Source organism: Tetrahymena thermophila, assembly GCF_000189635.1.
Source record: "Tetrahymena thermophila SB210 genomic scaffold scf_8253811, whole genome shotgun sequence".
In the NCBI taxonomy this organism is placed as follows: domain Eukaryota; phylum Ciliophora; class Oligohymenophorea; order Hymenostomatida; family Tetrahymenidae; genus Tetrahymena; species Tetrahymena thermophila.
Genome location: NW_002475923.1, coordinates 1 through 22502, shown reverse-complemented (window position 1 = coordinate 22502; position 22502 = coordinate 1). Strand labels below are relative to the sequence as shown.

The window sequence follows — 22502 nt, the reverse complement described above, 5'->3', positions numbered from 1 at the left end:
AAAATAACTAGTGAAATTAAACATTTATTTATAGCTGAGCATATAAATTATTATTAAATTTATATTTTTTTGAATTTGTAAAATAATTGCTGAATATTGATGCATAAAAAATTAAAAGGCTACTTAAAGTTACTTTTAGGATTGAAAAACTAATTTTATTAAATAGATATTTGCAAAGCATATTTCCAATTTTATTCTTTAGCAGAAAAATCTGCTTATTTTTATAATTTTTGATGCAATTGCTGATAGATTAAATTAAAAAGAAATGTATGAATAAATATATGTATTAATAGTATATTTGACAATTTAGTAATTTCGCAAAATAAAATAATGTAAAATGTTAATTTGGATTATTCATTCATTGATTTCTATTAGCAGTTTTTAACAAGATTTTGCATTCTATGAGATTAGATTATTTATTTATTTTAATAGTATCATTAAGTAATAGTTTGATTAAGTTAAAATACCACAAAATTTTTTTTACTATTTTATCTAAGTTAAACTATTAAAGAAATCTTGTTTATTTCCTACAAATATTGATATAAGCAAACTAATTACACCTAGTTACAAAAAAACAAATCTCCTTTTTCAGATATGTTAAAAGGGTTTGACTTTCAAAAAAAGTTAGGTAAATTTAACGAATTTAAGCAAGGCTCTTTTGAAAAAGATGAGAACTTACAATTATTTTATTATATTAGGAGAAGGAGCATACAGTTCAGTGTATCGTGTAAAAAGGTTAGAAGATAATTAAATATATGCCTTGAAAATGGTAAAGTTAAAGGAATTAAATGAAGTAGAAAAGCAAAATGCATTAAATGAAGTCAGAATTATAGCTTCTGTGCGTAGCCCAAATGTTGTAAATTATAAAGAGTGTTTTATAGACAAGCAATTAGACGTTCTCTGGTAATAATTTACATCAATTTCTAGCTAATTAATTTTTGATGGGAGTTTATAAGACTAAAAAATTTTAATTTGTAAAATGAACAGTATAGTGATGGATTATGCAAGTGAAGGCGATCTTCTTCAAAAGATACAAGAACACCAGAAGAAAGGATCCTACATGAAAGAAGAAGATATTTGGAATATATTTATACAGGTAAATACATAGTTTAAATTTAAAGAATGAATGTAGGTGCTAGTTACTTTAAGTATTGTCAATAATATAGTATATGCAATCAATACTAATATTAGAAATTAAGAATAACATTTGAAGCAATAATTAAAATTAGATGTTCAAAAAAATTAACTATTTTTTATCAATTTAGATGTTAAAAGGTCTTAAGTCTATGCATGACATGAATATAATGCATCGTGATTTGAAGGTAAATTTCTTAAAGATTTATATCCATTTTACATATAACATGTATTTTGTTGTTACAAATTTAATTTAATTAATATAATCAATAAGAATGTGTGGTCTTAAATTAAACAATTATAATCAATAAAATAAAATATTCCATCAATTAATAATTCATAATTTTATTTACAGAGTGCGAATGTATTTCTGTATGAAGACAGGATAGCTAAGCTTGGCGATTTTAATGTTTCTAAATTGTAAAAGAAAAATCTTTTATACACCTAAACAGGTACTCCATACTATGCAAGGTATTAAATAATCCAAGTTTATTTTAATTATTTTGCTTTTTAACATTTAGTAATATTTCAATAAATAAATATTATTTGTATATTTTTAGCCCTGAAGTTTGGAAGGATATGCCTTATGATAAGAAAGCAGATATATGGTCTTTAGGGTGTGTTCTTTATGAAATGGCAGCGTTGAGACCACCTTTCAAAGCTGAAGATATGCAACAATTGTATAAAAAAATTACAAGTGGTAAATTTGCTCGAATTCCTGATTTCTACTCGAATGACCTTATGTATATAATAAACCAACTTATATAAGTTTAACCATATTACAGGCCATCTTGCAGTATTAATTAATATTTTATTTATCTAATATTATAAAATAAAAAATTTTCTGATTAAAAATATCTATTTTTCTAAAACATTAAATGACTAAATTAAAAAATGAATTTATTTTCTTCAAGATTTAATCCTATTTTATTTTATTTTTAATAACAGATTAAATTCTTAAAAATAATATTGTGAAAAAATACATTCTTGACAAACACTTGTTTGAAGTTGAGGAGAAAAGCATACTTTTGAACACTATTAAGTTCCCAAAAGATTTTAAAAATTTAGATTTACCCAAGTCAAATTATACTCCTATGAAACTTAAAAAAGTATCGTAGCAAGTTAAGACTTTAGAGAATGATAATTCATTAGAAAGTGCAGAAGAACTAAAAAGTCAAAGACTTTTAACAGAAACAGAAAATAATAATGACGATACATAATAGAAGAAGAAAAATTTGCCACAAGTGGCAGAAAATAGCTAAAGCAACAGATAAAAAAAAGAAAACCCATTAAATGAATATAGAGGTATTTCCTTTTCACCACAATATTATTATTTTTAAAAGTCTCTAAAAATTTAGTGGAGAATATTTACCACAAAGGAATCAGGCACAGAAATTCTTCTATTAAAAAGAGTGCATAATAGCTAAGTAACGAAAGTAGCCCTCTTCCTGTTATATAAAACTAAAGAAAACTCAGTCTTAGTATCAGTAAAAACAATTAATGCTCTCTAATCAGCAATTAGAAAGATTCAGAAGTTCATAGATAAATCCTTAAATCAAACACAAATGGAACTTCAAATATTTCTTAAATGAGCTATAATGTTTAGGAAGATAAATAAAATTATCTAGCATTGAAATAATTTATAATAAAATAAAAGATGAGAGGGAATAGAAATTTAAGTCCATTATAGAGCAACTCACAAACACCTGACAAAAAAGATAAACTGAATAATAATAGCATTAACTACTCAAACAACAACATAATAAAAAACATCAATCAAAGTTCAAATTTAAGAATACTTCCTTCAAATATAAATAAAGACTCAGAGCCTCAAAAACCTACTTTAAAAATTAATTGTAACATAAAATAATTAGAAAGCTTTATCGATTCTCATAATTTGCAATAAATATTAGATAGACAACAAACGCTTTCACCAAACATGAGTGCAAACAAACCAACTACAGAGAGACCGAATATGAATATTTAAAAGTAATTGACATATAAAATTCCTTTTAGATATTTTTAAAATATATTTATTTAAATAGTCCTCCTGAAGTTGTTTCTCCATATAAACTGTTACCTAAAATATACTCTTCATCTATAAATTAACAAATGAATTCTAACTAAAATGGAATAGACATATATATCAGAGGATCTTATCAAAATAAAATAAAAAAGAGAGTTTACAGCAATTAAGCAACTCTTAATTATGAGGGCTCTTAAGACTTATCTCAGGAAGAGCCAAGTTATTATAAATTAAATTAAACAAAAGACGTAAGTGAATTACCATATTAAGACTAAGATATCACACTTCGAACTCCATCTCAAAATAAAAAGAAAATTAAATATTAAAGTGTAGATGTTAATAGTAATAACAACAACAGCTTCTTAAAAAAAATAAAAGATTAATCAATATTTAAGTCAAAAGAATTAGCTAATAATTTGAGTATAATATCTGCTGATGACTTAAGTTAAAAATCAAAAAGGAGAAATTCAAATAAATTATAAAAAAGTATTGAAAAAAGATAATCACGGTAAAATAATTTTAAAGATAAAGATTAAAATAATTCAAATATAAATAATAATTCAAATATTCTCGTCAAAGTTGATGATTAGCAATAATGATTGTATTTAATTCCTATAAATTAATTAATAAAATACTTCTATATATTTCTTTCTTTCTATTGCAAATAACTAAATTTACTCCTTAAAAAATTAAAGTTTACTTAATTTATCAATAAATAAATATATATAAAGTATGATCACTTTTTGTTTGCATAAAATATGTGTTGTAAAAGATAAGATATGAAGGATATAAGTCAATAAATTTGAGACTTACCTCGCAATTCGCAAAAATTTCTTATCGAGGGATTACGGTAAATAACCATAAAAAAATGAAATAATAATTCTTTGTTCCTTATTTTTTTTTACAATTCTTGATTAGTAAGTTAATGAAATTTATAATAAATTTATTTAAATTATTTTATTTTAGAACTATAGCTATAAAAATGCTAAAATTTTTTCTAATAAGATCATTATGATAATGTTCCTTTTGACATATTAAAACTTAGAAATCTTCAGATAGTTGATGATTAGTAACCTCTACATTAATAATTAATAACAATAATTATTCTTTTTTTAAAAAGGGCAAACTGTTTAGAACCAGCTAATACTAAAGATGGTTGTACAAAATGTTCTATGTAAGATAGAATAACAAAATAAGGTAATAAGTGTTTTTCTTGCAAAAATAATTACTAATATATAACCTTTGATGATGGAGTTAAAAAGTGTTGCCCAATTGGCTGCAAAAATTGTACTGAACAAACAAGACGTAATAATAGTAAATGTGCAGATTGTGAAACAGAATAAGTCTATGATTAAGATAAAAATACATGCATTTCTTCATCTTCTTGCTCAGGAGTAATTAAATATGGAATATGCTATAAATTATTACCAAATTAATAAAGTGATGGTAATATTAAATTTTTGTTTATATAAAATTTTTTACAAAATTTTATAACTTATAGATTTAGTTTATGATCCAATTAGAGGAGAACTTGTAAAACTTGAATGTGATCCTACATGTTAATCTTGTTCAAACTAACCCAATATTTGTAAATAATGTTCTACAGGTAATTTTTTTATAGGAGACTCTCAGAATTGTGGGAAGTGTGAAACTTCAAATGGATACTATGTTGAAAATGATCGATGCAAAAAATGTGATTCTATTTGTAAAACGTGTAAAGATTCTTCTTAAAAATGTGATAATTGTATTGATGGTAAATTTAAAGACTCTTCTACTTAATTATGTGGTGATTGCGATTTAAATTAATAAAAATTCATTGATGGAGATTAATGTAAATAATGTGATTCTACCTGTCAAACTTGTGAAAAATCTTCAAAAAATTGTACAAAATGTTCAATTGGAAATTATTTTATAGGAGACTCACAAAATTGTGGGAAATGCGAAACTTCAAATGGATACTATGTTGATAATGGTAGATGCAAAAAATGTGATTCTATTTGCAAAACTTGTGTTGATTCAACTTAAAAATGTGACAAATGTATTGATGGTAAATTTAAAGACTCATCTACTTAAATATGTGGTGATTGTGATTTGAATTCATAAAAATTTATTGATGGAGATTAATGTAAATAATGTGATTCTACCTGCCTAACTTGTGAAAAGTCTTCATAAAATTGTACAAATTGTTCTATTGGAAATTATTTTATAGGAGAAACTTAAAATTGTGGGAAGTGTGAAACTTCAAATGGATACTATGTTGAAAATGATCGATGCAAAAAATGTGATTCTATTTGTAAAACATGTAAAGATTCTTCTTAAAAATGTGATAATTGTATTGATGGTAAATTTAAAGACTCTTCTACTTAATTATGTGGTGATTGCGATTTAAATTAATAAAAATTCATTGACGGAGATTAATGTAAATAATGTGATTCTACCTGTCAAACTTGTGAAAAATCTTCAAAAAATTGTACAAAATGTTCAATTGGAAATTATTTTATAGGAGACTCACAAAATTGTGGAAAATGTGATACTGCAAATGGATACTACATTGAAAAGGATAGATGCAAAAAATGTGATTCTATTTGCAAAACTTGTGTTGATTCAACTTAAAAATGTGACAAATGTATTGATGGTAAATTTAAAGACTCATCTACTTAAATATGCGGTGATTGTGATTTGAATTCATAAAAATTTATTGATGGAGATTAATGTAAATAATGTGATTCTACCTGTTAAACTTGTGAAAAATCATTTTAAAATTGCATAAGATGCTCTTATGGATACTATTTCATAGATAACTCACAAATATGTGGTAAATGTGATACTTCTAATGGATGGTATATAGATAGTGATAGATGCAAAAAATGTGATTCTATGTGCTTTTCTTGTGAAGGAACTAGTAAAAATTGTACTAAATGTACACATGGATATTATTACTATTCTAAAAAATGAACTTAAGATAAAACTAAATTAATATTAAAGAAAGTAGATTGTTTTAATTAAATAATAGGTATAAAAGTTGTGATTTAGATATTTTAAATCAAGTAAACTGTAAAAATGTGTTAAAATTATGTTATATTATTATCACTTAGATCTTAAAGATTTTTATATTCAGAATTTTCTAATAAAACTTTAGTAATCTACTATAAAGTATATAAATAAAATATATAAATACTTACTAAAAAACTTTATTGAAAATCATTAAATCATACTTACAATGATTTTTGATTAAAATTTGTTTTTATTTGTTACACAAGGAAATAAACTTCTTAAGTTTTTCTGATGATGAATTGAGAAAAATAAAATTAAGCCTTTAAAATAAAATAATTAATAAAATTAGTGGTCATACAGGCTGATAAAAATTTAATTGAATTAAATATTTTTTAAAATTTAATAGCTGCTGAATTAAATAGTAAATTTAATGAACCAGTGAGCTCTTTTTATATATAAAACCTCCTATAATTTTCAGTTATATTTTAATATATATTGATATTTTATTTTTAAATAATTAATTCTATAGTATGTTAATTCTTATCATTTTTTATTAAATTTAAAAAGTAAAAGCACATGTTAATTTACATTTTTTGACCTAAAATATTGTTATTTTAAAAAATATCATAACCTTGCTTTGTTTATCCGAAATCGGAGGGTAAAGTGAAAAGGTAATACAATAAATATATATCGAAGCTTTTAATAGATTTTTATAAGTATTTAATAATTTATAATTATTTTTAAATGAAGGATAATTGATTGATTAACAAAATTTCATGATTTTATATTAATTTTTTCATAGTTTGTATTTAACTCTTTTAAAATTTACATTTTAATATTTATATCTTTTGTTTGGTCGAACTCTGACTTTTTTAGTGCTAACTCCTATTTGACTTAGGAGTAATAGATGCAAAGCTCAAAATTGAGACTTTATTTAGCTTTTTCAATCAATATTTTAATGTTATCATTAAATTAAATAAATTTTAAATCCTCCTCATACAAATTAATTTGATTTTTCTTTTATTATTTCTCTAAGAATTCCTCAATATTTTTTTATTGACTATTTATTGCTTTTATGCAATAAGTAGAATTCTCGTTAATTTTAAGGTCATCTGGAAAATTTGAATCTTTATCTATAAATAACTATGCGTATTTATTATATTTAAATTTAAATCTTTTAAAATAGTTGATTTCTGGTGCATTTGAAAGACAAATTTTTTCTTAAGAAAACTCAAATTTACTTTGAAGTAAAGATTAAAAACTAGATTCGCTAACATATTTACTAACCTAGAATTAATATTTTGAGGATTATTATTGGTAAAAATTTTGTATATCTAAAGCTATATCTTTTTTTTTATTAAGATATTTAATAATTAAATCTTAACTCCATAGTTATTCAAAATTAATTCTTTATTTTGGGTCTGGTATAATCATTTTTTCAATAAGTTCCAATAATTCTTTACTAAAACCTTCAACTTCAGTGTCATGATTTTTTCTTTGATTGTAAATATTATCTATCAGCTCTTATTTGGTGTTTCCTATGTATGGAACATATCCATACACAAGCTCATGTAAAACCACACCCAAAGAATAAATATCTACAGTCTATGTGTATATTTTATCACTTAATATTTCTGGAGCTGTATAAAAATTCATTCCCTTGTATTTGCTTTTAGCATAAGAGGACCTTTGCTCAAATTTATAGCAATTTTTAAAGCCTCCTAACTTAAATTAAGTTATAAAATTGATTGATTCATTAAGCTTAGCTATGTAAATTGACTTTAGATTGATATTTCTATGTATAATCCCATTTTCATGAAGCCATTTTAAAGAAATAAGAATATTTATAAGTAAAAGCAATATTTCTTGTTAGAGAAACTTTTTATTTGTAGAGTTAATTGTTTATAAATTTCCATATTTTAAATACTCTGAGACTATATAAAATTTATTCTTACTCATGGTAATTAAATTAATCTTTAAAATATTTTCCTAATTAATCTTTTAAATAATTTTAAAAACTTGCTTAATTTAATCAGCAGTTTAATTGTATTCTTTCAAAGTGTAGTAATCTGAAATAACTTGCTTTACTATGACAAGTTTATTAGAATTATCAGTATCTATAGCTAAATAGTTATTAACGAAGTTATTTTAAGTTATTGGAATCAGTTTTTGTTTGCATTGGTATTGAGGAAGCTTATTTTAAATTTCATATAAATCAGATATCTTTTCAAAACCCACTTTAGAACTGCTAATTTCTTCATTTTAACATTTGTCGAACCTCTAGCTCACAGTTAATTAATTTTCAGGCTATATAGCTTTATGATTGATTATGCCACTCCATGTAATTCTTTGTTTTTTATTGTATTTAAGCATTTACTTTATCAAATCCTAAAATTCTAAAGACACAGGATTTTCATCTTTAAATTAAATATTTTATTCCTTTATTTTTTGAAGCAATTTTGTATCATTATTTTCATAAAATGGGTACTTGCCTTACACCATATAATATAAAATAACTCCCAGAGAGTAGACATCTACTTCAAACCCATATGATTTTTATTTTAAAATTTCTGGTGCCATAGTTAGAACTGTTCCAGCATAGGTATGAGCAATCATTTCATCTTTCATTTCTTTCGCAAGTCCTAAATCAGCTATTTTTAAAACTACATTTTTATTATCATATGTATCATTCCCAGTTTATCCATTCGGAAAATGTCTCATTATATTTTCTAATTTTATATCTCTGTGAATGACTAAGTGAGAATGTAAATCTTTAAATCCGCTTAAAAGTTGAATTAAATATCCTTTAGCTTCCTTTTCAGAAATAAGCTTCTTTTATTAAATGTACTTTTCTAATGTTCCTCCGTTACAATACTCCATTGCAAGAAAGCAATTTTTATCAGTTTCGAAAAATTCAAAGAGCTTAGTTATATGATTGCTCTTAATAGTGCTTAATAACTACTTTTCCGAATCTAATAATTCTGTCAGCTTTTGGCTTCTTTGTATTTTATCCTTTTTTATTGTTTTAATAGCAAGCTCCTCTCCTTACTTAATGCCTAAATAAACTACTCCAAAAGATCCTCTACCTAACTCTTTAATTACTTCATATCCAAACTGAGTTATTTCTATTATATCTTCATTAACCATAAGGTTCATTTTTGCATAATATATTCCTATGTTAATTTCTAAATTAATTAATAATAAATGACTAAATAATCTTTTTTTGCTGAATTTTTTAAATATCTTCACATCATCAATAAATATCAAAATTAATAAAAAATCAATAATGATTAAATGAATAATTGCTTATGTGGCCAGAAAAAATTAAAAAAGAGTAAGCATATTTTAAATGGTATTAATTTCCATAAATTAAGTAAATAAAACTATAAAATTTTCAATTAGAATATTACTATAATCATAAATACAAATATATTTTTATTAACAATAGTTGTTATATATTACTTACTTACTTATTTATCAATAATTATTTTTAATTTGAAGTTGATTAGTCTCATTATTTTTGTTGCTATTTTAAATTAAACTTGATGAGTTTTATATAATATATTATGTTTATTTATTCTCATATTAGCTTTAGAACGTAGGTAATTTTTCATATCTATCAGTTTAAAATCCTTAGAAATTCATGCTCTTATTGCTTTAAATGTTAGCTGGTGTATTAAATCTAGGAGAAATAGTTTCAGCTGGAAGAGAAAGATTATTAACATATTCAGGCTTGTATATTTATTTTAACTTTGTATCGTTGATAGCTTGTTCGTTCAACTTAGTTTAGGTTGTCTGAACACTACTTCCATTTATAATTGGTGTTATTGCCTTCTTTTAGGAATTCGTAGATTAAGGAGTGACTATAATATATTATTAGTTTGAAATTGTAGATCTCACATTTGGAGTTATTGATCTTTGCTGCATCATGAAATGGGAGGGTGAAGATGATCTTTAACTATGAGGGTAAGGACTGATTATCATATTTCTGTTTGTTCTATGAACTGGAATATTTATTTAAACCTGCTTTTTTGTTTGATAAAAAATTAATACTAAAATAAAAAAGTGTTTAATATTACCATTGGTTCTTTTACTTTTTTAGATACTAAATTACTTTCAAATGCTTAAACTTGGTTGAGTTTTCCATTATAAATATTTTCTTAACTTATGTTTTTCAAAATGACGTTTTGAGTTTAAATTTTGCCAGGCTAGGTTATAATACTATTTGCGCTCACATTTTAATTTAAAATGTTATTCAGAGTAATTGTTTTGATAGGCACTGGTGTTTTTTTATAATCATTAATGTTTATTTAATTCTTTTAAACTATTCCTATTCTATCTGTAGCACTTCCTTGTTCTTTTACAAAAGGTGTCATTTTAAAAACTTCCTATTCTGCTTTGCTTGATATCGGAGTTGTCTAATGAATAAATTTTAAATTATTTCCTAATTGCATATGAAGAACAGGTGATGGTGAAAGAGATCTTTAATCTGGATTCATTGGTCTATAAACATTAGACACTTTATATTTTAGAATGTTTTCCCTATTCGGATTAAAACCTTCTAAGCTTTGAATAAACGGCTATGGCTTACTTTCGATGTTATTTGTATTATTTACAATTGTTACATTCTGGTTAGCACTCCCATATGCTTAATTAATATCTAAAAAATACATTTTTAAAAATTCAAATTTGTTAAATAAAAATTTACTTTGAGGATGCACATAAGTAGGTTCATAAATATATTACTTATTTTTGATACTGCTTTCAGATTCTTCTGTTTTAAACTTTATTGATTCATTAGGAATAACCTAAGCTGGTTGTTTTAGTTAGTAGGTATAGGGTTTTGGTGTATTTAAAGTCGGTGATAGATTAATTTATACTTACTATGGATAAAGATTGTTTGTATTTAATTGCTAATTCATAGTTGAAGAAATTCTACTCTATTCAGAACTTGAATAGATTGAGGGTAAATTTGAAATCTTTGTTGTGACTTAACCTTGAATCTATCCTTGATTTAAAGAGTCTTACTTCAAATGCATGTTATAACCTTCTAGCTTTTTTATAATTGAATCAAAGCCACTTAAACTTAAACTAGGCTTAAATATTTCTATATCTGAAAACCCTACTCCTGTTATAATTTACTATTGATATGGCAGCAATTCAGTAAATAACTAACTGAATGTTGATCTCTAATAGGGATCTTTCTAAAGCAGTTTCTAAGCAAATTAGTACAAATAATCTCCGTATCTTTTTCTTGCTTCTTCTAGACGGTCTTCTAAAATTTCAAACTTAATTTCATACTTATCCCAATCATATAAAGAAGATGATCCCTATAAAGTGGCCATTTCTAAAATAGACATTCCTAACCCAAATATATCATTTTTGATGTAGTTTATCTAACACAAAATATCTCTCTATTTGAATTTTTCCATGCATTCAGGCGATAGGAATCCATATTCATTAAAGAATCCTGCCCTCTTAAAACTATCAATATCTGTTTATGACTACATATAAGGAGCTATTTTGACTATTCCTTTCTTATTTATAAATATCTTCTTTGTATTTACATCTCCTAATATTATTTCATTAATAAAGCTTTAATTAACTCATTTTATATCAACTAAAATATTTTTTTATAAGATTTCTAGAGTAGTTTTATAATTACTATTTTACTATTAATTCAACATATTTTTTTTGTTTTATAAGCTATTTTATATAATTTTTTTTAACAAGTGTTTGTTTACCTATATGTCTGCTTTGAGTTTCTAAAAAATAACCTGCCATGACTACACTTAAGATAGTTCTCCATAGTTCTTCTGAGGAGAAGTTAAACTGGTGTGCAGCCCTCATATCAATTTACTCCTTCAAATTAGTGTAGCAGTATTCATAATAGAGAGTTAATTCTTCATCTGCACTCAATTTAAATGCATATAACTTAATTAAATTTGGATGCTCATTAATATTAGTGCCTAAATAGATAATTAAATGCTAATTAGTTTAAAAAAAGAAGAATTTCAAAAAATATTTACCAATATAATTTCCATTATGATTCAAAAAAGCAGCATATGTATTTAACTAATTAACTTTCTACAAACGTGGATATACCTTTATAGCTACTTAGTCCTTTTCTTCGAATATCCTATTATATACTTTTATGTCTCCAAGACGCTGATCAATAGTTTCCTTTTCAAATTTGTAATTTCTAGTAAACTATTCAATGAATTCTTATCCTCTTGATTCTTGATTTCCCATTCCTATTATAAAATATGTTGCTTTACAAGTAAGTAATCGATATAATTTTTATTAAAAGATATCTTCAATTTTCAAAATTTTTCTTAATTTGATTTATTATCTTACAAATAACGCTTAATCAATATTTTTATAAAAAAAAAAGAAAAATACTTATAATAAATAACAATCTATTTTACATTTCAATGGTGGGAAGGAATTTAAAAACTTAAATAAAAATCTTTTAAAGCAGAAATTTTAATATTATTTTTGATAATTCTAAAATTAAATCCTTTATTAGTTTAATATTTTCTAATTACAATACAAGTCTTTTAAAAGCAACTTCATTTATATAAATATTTTCTTAATAATTTTTAATCATAATTATGTTTAGTCGTCATATATTTATTTGTAAATATAGAAAAAATCTAATAAAATAAAAATCACATATAATTTTTCTATTTTAAATTTGAATTTTAATAATTAATATTTAGTTTATTTTATTAATTTAAATTAATTAATTTGTTAATGCTTGATTTTCTATTATTTATTTGCTTTATTCAAGAAATAAATTTTAACATCCATAAATAAAATAGTCCATGTTTTTGATGCACTACTGTATAAAGATATAAATTACAATCAATGATTAAAAATGAGAAGTATTTTTTTTTTGCATTAATAAAAAAATTGTGAATGCAATTAATGATTTCATTTATATTATTATAAATAAATATATGATACCTTTCTATTTTATTTCAAATGAGTTTCAAGGTTAAAGAGTTCCTATTTGTTTTAAAAATAACTGATTAATTAATCTAATAATATATAAAATATTTTATTTATTTTTAACATTTAAATAAACAATTCGATAGAATGATTCAAACATTAATTATTCAGAGTAAAATACATTTATAAATATAAATAAAATATTAGATGGATTATTGTTTTAATGTAAAATAAAACATAGTAAAATAGTATTCTTATCAAAGAGTAACTATTCTTTTGTTTTAATTTTTCTTTTTTTAAAAGACAAAAAATAATTTTGAAAGAAAAATTAAAAAAAACTTTTTATGTGAAATGAAAAAAGTCTATTAGGTTTTTGAAAAAATTAAAAAGAATGTAAATAAAAAGCATAAATGATAATTTATAATAAACATAAAAAATTTTTAAATTAAAAATATCTACTTAATTATAATTAAAATTAATATTTTTAGTAAATATTTTAAGAAAATAAATAAATAACTTATTGTTATAAAATAATATTTTAATAATTAATATAAATATATATGTTTTTCAGTAAACCACTAAATTAAATCTACTTGGTTTCAAAAAGAATAGGCAAACCATATATATAATATCCTAAAGAAATATTTAAAATTTTTTATAAAATTATTAAATTTGTTAAATTTTTATTTAGCAATTAATTTTAAATGAGTATTTTAATTTTATTTTTGCTTAAATTTAATTTTATATGAATGTTTTTTGGTAGAAAAAATTGGAAAATCTATGAAAAAAATAAAGATATGGTTATTCCAAATAATTTATGCTAATTTTAGAAATAATCTGGAAAAAACCAGAGACACTTTATGTCAAGAAAATAGCAAAATAGTAGATATATCTTATTTAAAATTATGATTAGACTAAATTTTAAAATATAAATAATAAAAAAAATACTTCTTATATTCTAAGATTAATCTTAAAAAATTAATAAATAATTAATCATATGAATACTGCTCAGTAATAAAATATGTATTTAGAATTTCTAAGTTTGGCAGCAAAATTAAAGACTACTGTTAGACATAGTTGGCCCTTAGGTAAAAATGAAAGAAGGGAAAGTGTTGGCGATCATTCTTGGAGATTAGTTCTAATGAGTTTGCTTTATGCTGATAAATTAAGTTAACCTGTTGATCCTTTAAAATGCGTTTTAATGGCTTCAATTCATGATCTTCCTGAAGCATTATGTGGTGATATTCCTATAATCAATTAAGATAAAAATGTTAAAAAGTAAAAAGACATTTTAGAACACTAAGCTCTAATAAAAATGACTGAGAGTTTAGATGAAGATATAAAAAATAAATTAAGAAATGCTTATGATGAGTACGAAGCTTAATAAACAGTAGAGTCTAAATATGTGAAAGCTTTGGATAAGATAGAAGCATTCTAGTAACACAATTTAGATCCTCTAGATACATGGGAGTAAAAAGAAAAAGAAATGCTTTTTTAGGATCGTTATTTAATGAAACATTGTCAATTCGATCCCTTTTTAAAGTAACTAGCTTAAAAAGTAATTGATGATGGTATTTAAAAGTTGAAAGATGCAGGAGAAGATGTAGAAAAAATAAAAGAAGAGGCTATTTAAAAAGATAAATTGATAGACTTTTGATTAAATTTTTTTACTGCTTATTTTTAAAGATTTTTCAGAGAAATTCATATCTAAGTTATCTAATTACATGAAATTTTAAGAATATTTTTATTTATTTAGTTATTAGCTTTTAATGTATTGCTTGTATAATTATTACTGAAGCAGATAAACAAACATAAATGTTATACACAGAATATAAAAGTATCATATCTATTTAATAATATATATGTTAGTAATTATAATTTTAATATTTTATAATAAATATCTATTCTTCAATTCATAAGGGGTTAGACTAGAGATTTAACCTACAAACAAATAAATCTGCTTAGTTTTTAAATTACCTAGTCTTTGATTTTTTAATAAAAATTGTGAAAATGATAAATTAAATTTATTTTAAAAAACAATTTTTATTTTATCTTTCCAATTATGTTTGATTTTATAACAAACATTTAATAAAAAAAAACATTTTAATTTTATTCTATAATTTTATTTATATATATTAACTTATAATTAAGCTTTTAATTTAGGTCATGCTCTGTAAACAAACCAGTTGGAGGTTAAGATTCCACAGTTGTTACCAGCAGCTAAGGTCATGTAACCTTACTAACCCCAATAAGTTCCCCATGAGTTTTTAATTATCCAGTTGCCTTATTTATCATATCCTACTGCAAGAACAGCGTGATTGATTCTAACATAAGAATCACAGTTGTTGAAAACACCTGAACCGTAAGAACCCCAATTAGTAGCATCAACAAGAACTGAGACAGGAGAAAATGAAATACCCCATTTCAAATTATCAACAGTATTTGTAAGTTAACCGAATTCTTTAGGATAGTAACCGCTTGTAGGTTATTAAACTCTACAATTACCTTAAAATCCGACATATGGATATTCATGAGATTGCAAAACACCATAGTTTTTAGAATAAGACAAAGCTTCTTCAGGATATCCTCCTTAACAACCATAGGAGTTGTAACCTCTGCTTGTAGTAACACAGTCAACTAACTGTTATTCAGAAAAGCTTTTCAATTATCTATTTTGAATATAGTTAAACGATTCCATAACACCAGTAGCTGCAAAAGCCCAACAAGAACCACATTAGCCTTAGTTTTTCACTGATGTGACTGCACCATAAGCTCTCCAATCAAAAGAGTCAGGAATCTAAAAGTTCTAAGGAGCTTCATAGAGAGTAGCTGAGTATGCTGTGGGGGTATTTTTAGGTGCAGAAAGAACTGGATTTAGAATTTTTTAAGCAAATTCATCCTAAGTCATGTCTGAAAATTAGTTCAAAGTTTGTTCATAAGTTTTGTTGCCGTCTTGGTTGAACTCTTGGATCTTTGCAAAATTTTCTAAGAAAATTGCTTATCTAAAGATTTCTTCTTCTTCATTTAAATAGAGTCTTTAATTTGAAAATCTCCATTTGTTATAAGCAGTCAAAGATTAAACAGAAACAGTATTTTTTGCATCTTAGCAATTAAATTTAGCCAAGAAAAGCAAAATAAGTGTAACACACCAAATTTTTTTATTCATTTTTTTGAACTTATTTATTGCTTATGAATTTTTATTTTTTTTGAATTGATTATAGGTTGATATACCATTTACGAACTAATATTTAAAGTAAATATTTATTTAGCTTTCCTTTTAATGTTTCGAATTGGTGACATAAGTTTATAGAAAATCGTGTTTATTCTAGAAAACAAAATTAATATTTTGAAAAAATAAATTTAAAAAATACAAATAAATTAGATTTTCAAATATTAAAATTCCATTAAATAATGGTTTCAAATGTGTTCGCTTATATTAAAAGCCTTTCAAAATCCAATAAAATCAATATTTTCTTAGAAATTTTATTTTGGATGATTTCTAAATTTAAATATTTTTTATCTTTATCATTTTATTTAAGATTAAATAAAATACTACTTCGTGAATGATGATGTTCGATAGATTAATTTAATACCAAGTTTAATTTTAGAATTAATTTCAATAAGATTACTAGCAATGAAAACAATTTGTGAATGATATATTTATGAAAAATGATTTTTAAAAACTTAACGCAAATTTAATTAATTAATTATAATTACAATTTAATCAAATGAATAGTACATTATTTAACACATGTACAGTAAAATATTAGGTACATAAGTATTTTTTTTAAGATTATTTTTTAAATATAATTTAATTTATAGATAGAAAATAGAGATAAATTATGCTTAAAAAATAAATTTTAGAATATAATTGTTAAACTTAAATAATAATTAGTTAAATAACATCTTTTAAAAATATTTCAATTTAAATTACAGTTAACAATAAATACATTTTATTTAAAGTTATTTTATTCTATTTTTAGAATAAACTTTGGGTTTTTCAATATAAATAAAATATTTAAAAGGCTATTTTATGATAGAATTTATTTCTTTATATTAATAATAGTAAACAGATAAAATTAAACTTCCAAAATAGAATTATATTTGAAAATATTTGAGTTAATATCAATCTAATTATCAATTGACTAAAAAGGTTTATAAAAAACAAGATAAAATTTTATATTATTAGCAGTGGTGGAGTTTGAGAGGAAAAAACCATCATGAAATCAATGAAATTATATTAATGACTAATACTTTATTTAAATTTCTAATTTTTTTTTTCATTTTTTGAGTAAAAAAGAAATTGAAATAATAAAATTTAAATTCACCTTATTTTTGACATAAAAAATAATTTTAATTTTCTCTAGTATCAAATAATCGGTATAAGTTTTACTCTTTTAAATTTATTATTTTTTATTTAATTGAAATATATATTTTTTGAATAATATAGGTATATAGAGTTCATATAACATTTTATTAAGTATTTCAAAATTTATATGAAAACATAAAATTATTTTTAATTTGTATTGAAAAAAAATTTTTTTAAATAAATTATATAAATCTATCTTTTTAGAAAAGTATATTAATAATTGCTTAAGTTTGTTTGAAAAATGAATGAATCATAAAATTTGATTAAATTATTTATTTTTATCAAAATAATAAAATTTTTATTATTTTATTATACTTTAATAATAAAAAAAAAAAAATAATTCTTTGATAATATAATAAGTTCAGTTGAAAAACAATTATACTTATACGTTACTAAGAAATAGAGTTTAGCACTATTATGATTAAGTAGAGTAGTGAGTTATTATAGTGAAGGTAATGGGTATAAGTTAATATAAATAACAATAAATCAAATATATTTTAATTTAATAAATTTATTAAGCTGATAAATGTATATATGTATATATGTAAGTATGTATGTACATATGGTATTTAGTATTTTAATGATTATTAATAAAAAGTTATTAACAATAATCAAATATTATTTTTTTAGATGTGTAATTTTTGATTGATTAGAAAATATTACATTGTAATTATTTATAAGCTAAAATATTTATTATTAATAGAAGACTTTTTAATATGGATAGATGTATGTTTAGAAATAACATTCATCGTTTATCAGAGATTTAAGAAGAAAGTCAGTTTACTCTACAAAACTCTTACGAGAATACTTAAAATAATTTTCACAATATACACAGCAAATTTAGGATCAAATCCAATCATAGAAATAAGAGTAGCAGGATAGTTTAAAATTAGCAGATATAAGAAGATGATGACGAAAAATTTAGAATATTAGAAATTGGATTACCTAATTAAAATGCATTAAAAAGACCTAATTTGAAAAGAAATAAGTAGCAAACCTACGATGAAGTTAAAAATGCTATCATTAGAAACAGTAAAATTGAAATATACTCAAAGAAAGCAATATTTATTCACATTTATTAATTTTATAATAGTCTATTGTTCTAATAAATCAGAAAATTTCTTTAAGCAATACATTTAAGCTTAGTAGTAATAGTAAATGGGTATAAACTAAATATAAAATTAGGCTAATAATAATGTGTAAAGCAATTCTCCAGTTTAGATTTAAATAACAAATCCATAAGAGAGGTAGACTAGTCTTTCTTCTTATTAATACACTGCATCTACTTCTGCTTCAACTACTTAAAATTCGTATAGCTCTAAAAAATAATAGATGTTGCAAAACTATTACACCCCTTCTTATAACACTATTTTAAACACTAAAAATGGTTATTCTGATTGTCTGAATAACTCTTCATTTAATAACAATAAGGGTAACATATCTAACAACCGCAATTCCCCTGGATAATCTTACCTAAATTCTCAAAAAATAAGTAATTCATACCAAATAATTTATATTTCACTTACAGATTGGTTATAGAACAAAAACAAAAGCAAAATTATTTTTTTGATAAAAATAATAGTTAAATTAATATAAAATGATGGCTAAGAAATTAGTGGAATTCCAAAAAGAATGTAAATATATTTGTTTATTTATTAGCTTAAAATTAACAGATATATTATGATTGAAAAGTGAAAGGAAAATAAAATACATTGAGAAATTCTCAAGCGCGACAGTTTATATGGGAAAGCAAGGAACAAAATAAAATAATATTGCTAATTCTTAATTCTCAACAAAGCAAATAGGGTATCTTCCTCCAGTTAAAGTAAATAGTTTTTGGTGTTTATTTTACTTAAAAAAATTTTATACAGAATATTGTAAATAGATCTATTGACAATTTAGAAAGCATAAAAGGGAATACATAGCCAAACTTGAATTAATCTCTCCTTAATAACATTCAAAATTAATAAATTAATACTGAAATTCCAATATAAATAGAATTGAATAAGCAAATAGACAGATTTCCTAGTACTGGAAAATCTAAAAATGGTACAAAACTCGATAAACCTTTGTTAGACTATAAAGAAGATGAACTTAATGAGTTCTTGAGTAAATCTTAGAAGAAAAAATCAATATTTAAAAAGTAGTAGTAATAGCTAGAATAATACAATATTTTACAAAGATAGATTTTATAGCTTAGTCCTGTAGGGAAAGAAAATAGAAGCTAATACATCAGTCCTAAAAATAAGTGCCTGGTAAATATGAATAAAACATTAAGTAGTAATATGAATCAATTAGATAAATCTGCTTTCAATAGAACTTCAACAAATTTAGATTAAATTGAAATAAAAAATTCTAAATTGAATAAAGACTTGCAGTTGGAAAGAGAAAATAATTAGTATATATGCTAGCCACCGCTTTCTAAACAATAATTTATATAGTTTTTACAAGATAAGTAACAAAAAATTGATGAAAAAATAAATAGCTTGCAACACACTGATGAGCAAAAAATAAAAGAATTAAAATATCTCCTTGAAAAACAAAAAGGAAATCAACAACAAAGTTAAACTTCATTATCTTTTTACAAGTAGAAAGAGAAAAGAAGTGAAATTCAGAGAACTCACTCCTCTAATGAACATCATAAAAGAAGCAGAACAGAAAATCTTAGTTTCATAAACTAAAAAAATGCATAAAACTAAAGTTTTTCATCTAATGTTTCATACATCAATAACACATAAGCCTTTCCATAAATACAAAGTAACAACTCAAACTTGAGCGATTTTATAAATAAAAACCTTACAGATTTATAAGAAAAAAAGTTAATCAATTCACCCGAAACAGAAAATATTCAATGAGTAAAAGTAAATTATAAATATTTAAATAAACACCATAAAATTTTTCTCCAAGCTAAAATATAAATAAACACACAGCAACAGCAACAAAAACAATAATTTAATATAATAAAATCTTATTTATAATAAATAAATTTCTTTTAAAAATACTTTTTTTGGTTTTAGGTTACTAAATAACTAACAAAAAAACAAACTTAGTTAGTAATTATCTTTGTAAATATACATTTTTGCATTAATTCTTATCAATTATATAAATATTAAATTTAAACGTTTGTTTTTATTCTTGCAAGTATCATTGTAATTTAATCTATGCATAACTCTTTTTAATTTTTAAATATCTTGTTTTATTCAAATATTAAAAAAAGTAATGTTATTTTATACTTTACAAAACAATTACTATTTGGAAACATTAAATTTTTTTAAATTAAAAGTATTAAAATTAATTTTTTCTATCTAATATCCACAAATATATTTTAATAATACTTATTAATGAGATAATATTTTAGATTCTACTTACATAAAAATATATATTAAAAATATAACATTTTTATTGTTTATGATAATTATTAAAACATATAATAAAATTAAATATTCACTATTATTCTGTGATTTGTTTGAGCTAACTGTATAGAGGATTATTGCTCTATAAGCTGTACATTAAAACAGTATTTTTGTAGTATTAGGGATCCTTTTTTAAATTAAAAATAACTTGGTGGAGAGGATGAGAACGATCGCAGTTCATTGAGGATTCTTAGACTTCTATATGAGTAAAATGAATATGCAGATGGTAGTAAGTAGGGTGATAGTGTATGTAAGCTCTAATTTTATTTTTGTGGATTTTAAACTTCTCTTAAATAGTTTATTCCTTTTGTTAAAATAATTTTAAAAAACTTTATATAAATTGTTTTGTAGAATTTACTGTAATTTTCAAAATATTCTCTAATAGCTCTATATGAGTTCCATCTAAATCTCTCAAAGATTGAATATCTCTCCTCTAGGTTATAGCTAATAAATATAGCTGTTGAGTATTTGTAAAATCATTAAACTTATAATCTGGAAGTATAATAAATCCTGTATGTAGATCTTAATTTTAGTATAAAATTCTTTCTTATTCTGCTTTTCCTTCTAAGATATTATAAAGCCACTACAAACTATTCAGTTTAACTTCATCAATATATTTCTTTACAATCTAAATTTAATAAAACCTAATAAATTAAAGTTAAATTTTGTTATAATATACATACACTGTTGTATATCTCAGGTGTTTCAACTACTATTATTGAATCACATTTTGTATATTTATTTATTAATTTTTATGTGGCAGGATAGATTGTTTACAAATCTACCTCATTCCATTCATCATTTTGCAGTTCAATATTATACCTTGTAAAAATATCATTCTATTAAAAAGTAAAATTAATACACTTTAGTTAGATTATTGTAAAATTCTACTTCAAAGTACTTATTTTAATTTATGATTTTATTCAAATTATTTTTATACTCATCTAAAAATGGCTTCTTCTTAAAAATCAAAATGGCTTCTTTAGTTTCATCTTCAAAGTAACCTTTTTCAATTTTATTTGTTTATAAAACTTCTTCAATTATTTTAAATACCTAAAAGTACTAAAGTCTAGGTTTCTGCAGAGTTTTAAAGTACTTTCTTAAATTTAAAGTCTTTTAGTTATTATTATTATTACTACATCAAAATTTAATTAGTTTATTTAACAAAAAAAGATATTTAGTAATTTGTTTAAATTTTTTATAAACTTATTTTAAATTAAAAAATCTTATCTACTTATTTAAAATATAAATTAAAAAATGGGGTTGGGGTTGGGGTTGGGGTTGGGGTTGGGGTTGGGGTTGGGGTTGGGGTTGGGGTTGGGGTTGGGGTTGGGGTTGGGGTTGGGGTTGGGGTTGGGGTTGGGGTTGGGGTTGGGGTTGGGGTTGGGGTTGGGGTTGGGGTTGGGGTTGGGGTTGGGGTTGGGGTTGGGGTTGGGGTTGGGGTTGGGGTTGGGGTTGGGGTTGGGGTTGGGGTTGGGGTTGGGGTTGGGGTTGGGGTTGGGGTTGGGGTTGGGGTTGGGGTTGGGGTTGGGGTTGGGGTTGGGGTTGGGGTTGGGGTTGGGGTTGGGGTTGGGGTTGGGGTTGGGGTTGGGGTTGGGGTTGGGGTTGGGGT

The 22502-nt window shown here is 23.4% G+C and overlaps 7 protein-coding genes across 7 annotated transcripts; 3 read left to right on the top strand and 4 right to left on the bottom strand. All coding sequences in view use genetic code 6, as the record gives it.

Annotated features, from left to right (window-relative positions):
• Positions 1-594: 594 nt before the first annotated feature.
• Positions 595-3759, top strand: TTHERM_000525101 (plant dual-specificity MAP kinase kinase family domain protein; the record flags this gene model as incomplete). Its single annotated transcript, XM_012801074.1, has 10 exons — positions 595-628; positions 699-903; positions 988-1096; positions 1266-1322; positions 1490-1605; positions 1695-1930; positions 2083-2439; positions 2493-2990; positions 3048-3123; positions 3180-3759. 10 exons carry the CDS (start codon positions 595-597, stop codon positions 3757-3759), a joined length of 2268 nt encoding a protein of 755 aa, XP_012656528.1.
• A 3169-nt stretch (positions 3760-6928) lies between these two features.
• TTHERM_00525100 (Serine/Threonine kinase domain protein) lies at positions 6929-9310 on the bottom strand (the record flags this gene model as incomplete). The annotated part of the gene is made up of 1 exon (XM_001028020.1): positions 6929-9310. The coding sequence occupies one exon, from the start codon at positions 9308-9310 to the stop codon at positions 6929-6931; it is 2382 nt and encodes a 793-aa protein (XP_001028020.1).
• A 321-nt stretch (positions 9311-9631) lies between these two features.
• On the bottom strand, positions 9632-12406 carry TTHERM_00525090 (protein kinase; the record flags this gene model as incomplete). Its single annotated transcript, XM_001028019.2, has 5 exons — positions 9632-10180; positions 10234-10814; positions 10863-11726; positions 11899-12123; positions 12184-12406. The coding sequence occupies 5 exons, from the start codon at positions 12404-12406 to the stop codon at positions 9632-9634; spliced, it is 2442 nt and encodes an 813-aa protein (XP_001028019.2).
• Positions 12407-14105: 1699 nt separating this feature from the next.
• On the top strand, positions 14106-14765 carry TTHERM_00525080 (hydrolase (HAD superfamily); the record flags this gene model as incomplete). The annotated part of the gene is made up of 1 exon (XM_001028018.1): positions 14106-14765. One exon carries the CDS (start codon positions 14106-14108, stop codon positions 14763-14765), a length of 660 nt encoding a protein of 219 aa, XP_001028018.1.
• A 507-nt stretch (positions 14766-15272) lies between these two features.
• TTHERM_00525070 (papain family cysteine protease) lies at positions 15273-16316 on the bottom strand (the record flags this gene model as incomplete). Its single annotated transcript, XM_001028017.2, has 1 exon — positions 15273-16316. Exon 1 carries the CDS (start codon positions 16272-16274, stop codon positions 15273-15275), a length of 1002 nt encoding a protein of 333 aa, XP_001028017.1. The 5' UTR covers positions 16275-16316.
• Positions 16317-18100: 1784 nt separating this feature from the next.
• TTHERM_00525060 (hypothetical protein) lies at positions 18101-20332 on the top strand (the record flags this gene model as incomplete). The annotated part of the gene is made up of 5 exons (XM_001028016.2): positions 18101-18509; positions 18571-18969; positions 19060-19111; positions 19170-19302; positions 19349-20332. Exons 1-5 carry the CDS (start codon positions 18194-18196, stop codon positions 20330-20332), a joined length of 1884 nt encoding a protein of 627 aa, XP_001028016.2. The 5' UTR covers positions 18101-18193.
• Positions 20333-20921: 589 nt separating this feature from the next.
• Positions 20922-22031, bottom strand: TTHERM_000525059 (scavenger mRNA decapping enzyme, putative; the record flags this gene model as incomplete). Its single annotated transcript, XM_012801073.1, has 5 exons — positions 20922-21194; positions 21249-21518; positions 21574-21729; positions 21782-21894; positions 21944-22031. 5 exons carry the CDS (start codon positions 22029-22031, stop codon positions 20922-20924), a joined length of 900 nt encoding a protein of 299 aa, XP_012656527.1.
• Between the last annotated feature and the right edge of the window lie 471 nt (positions 22032-22502).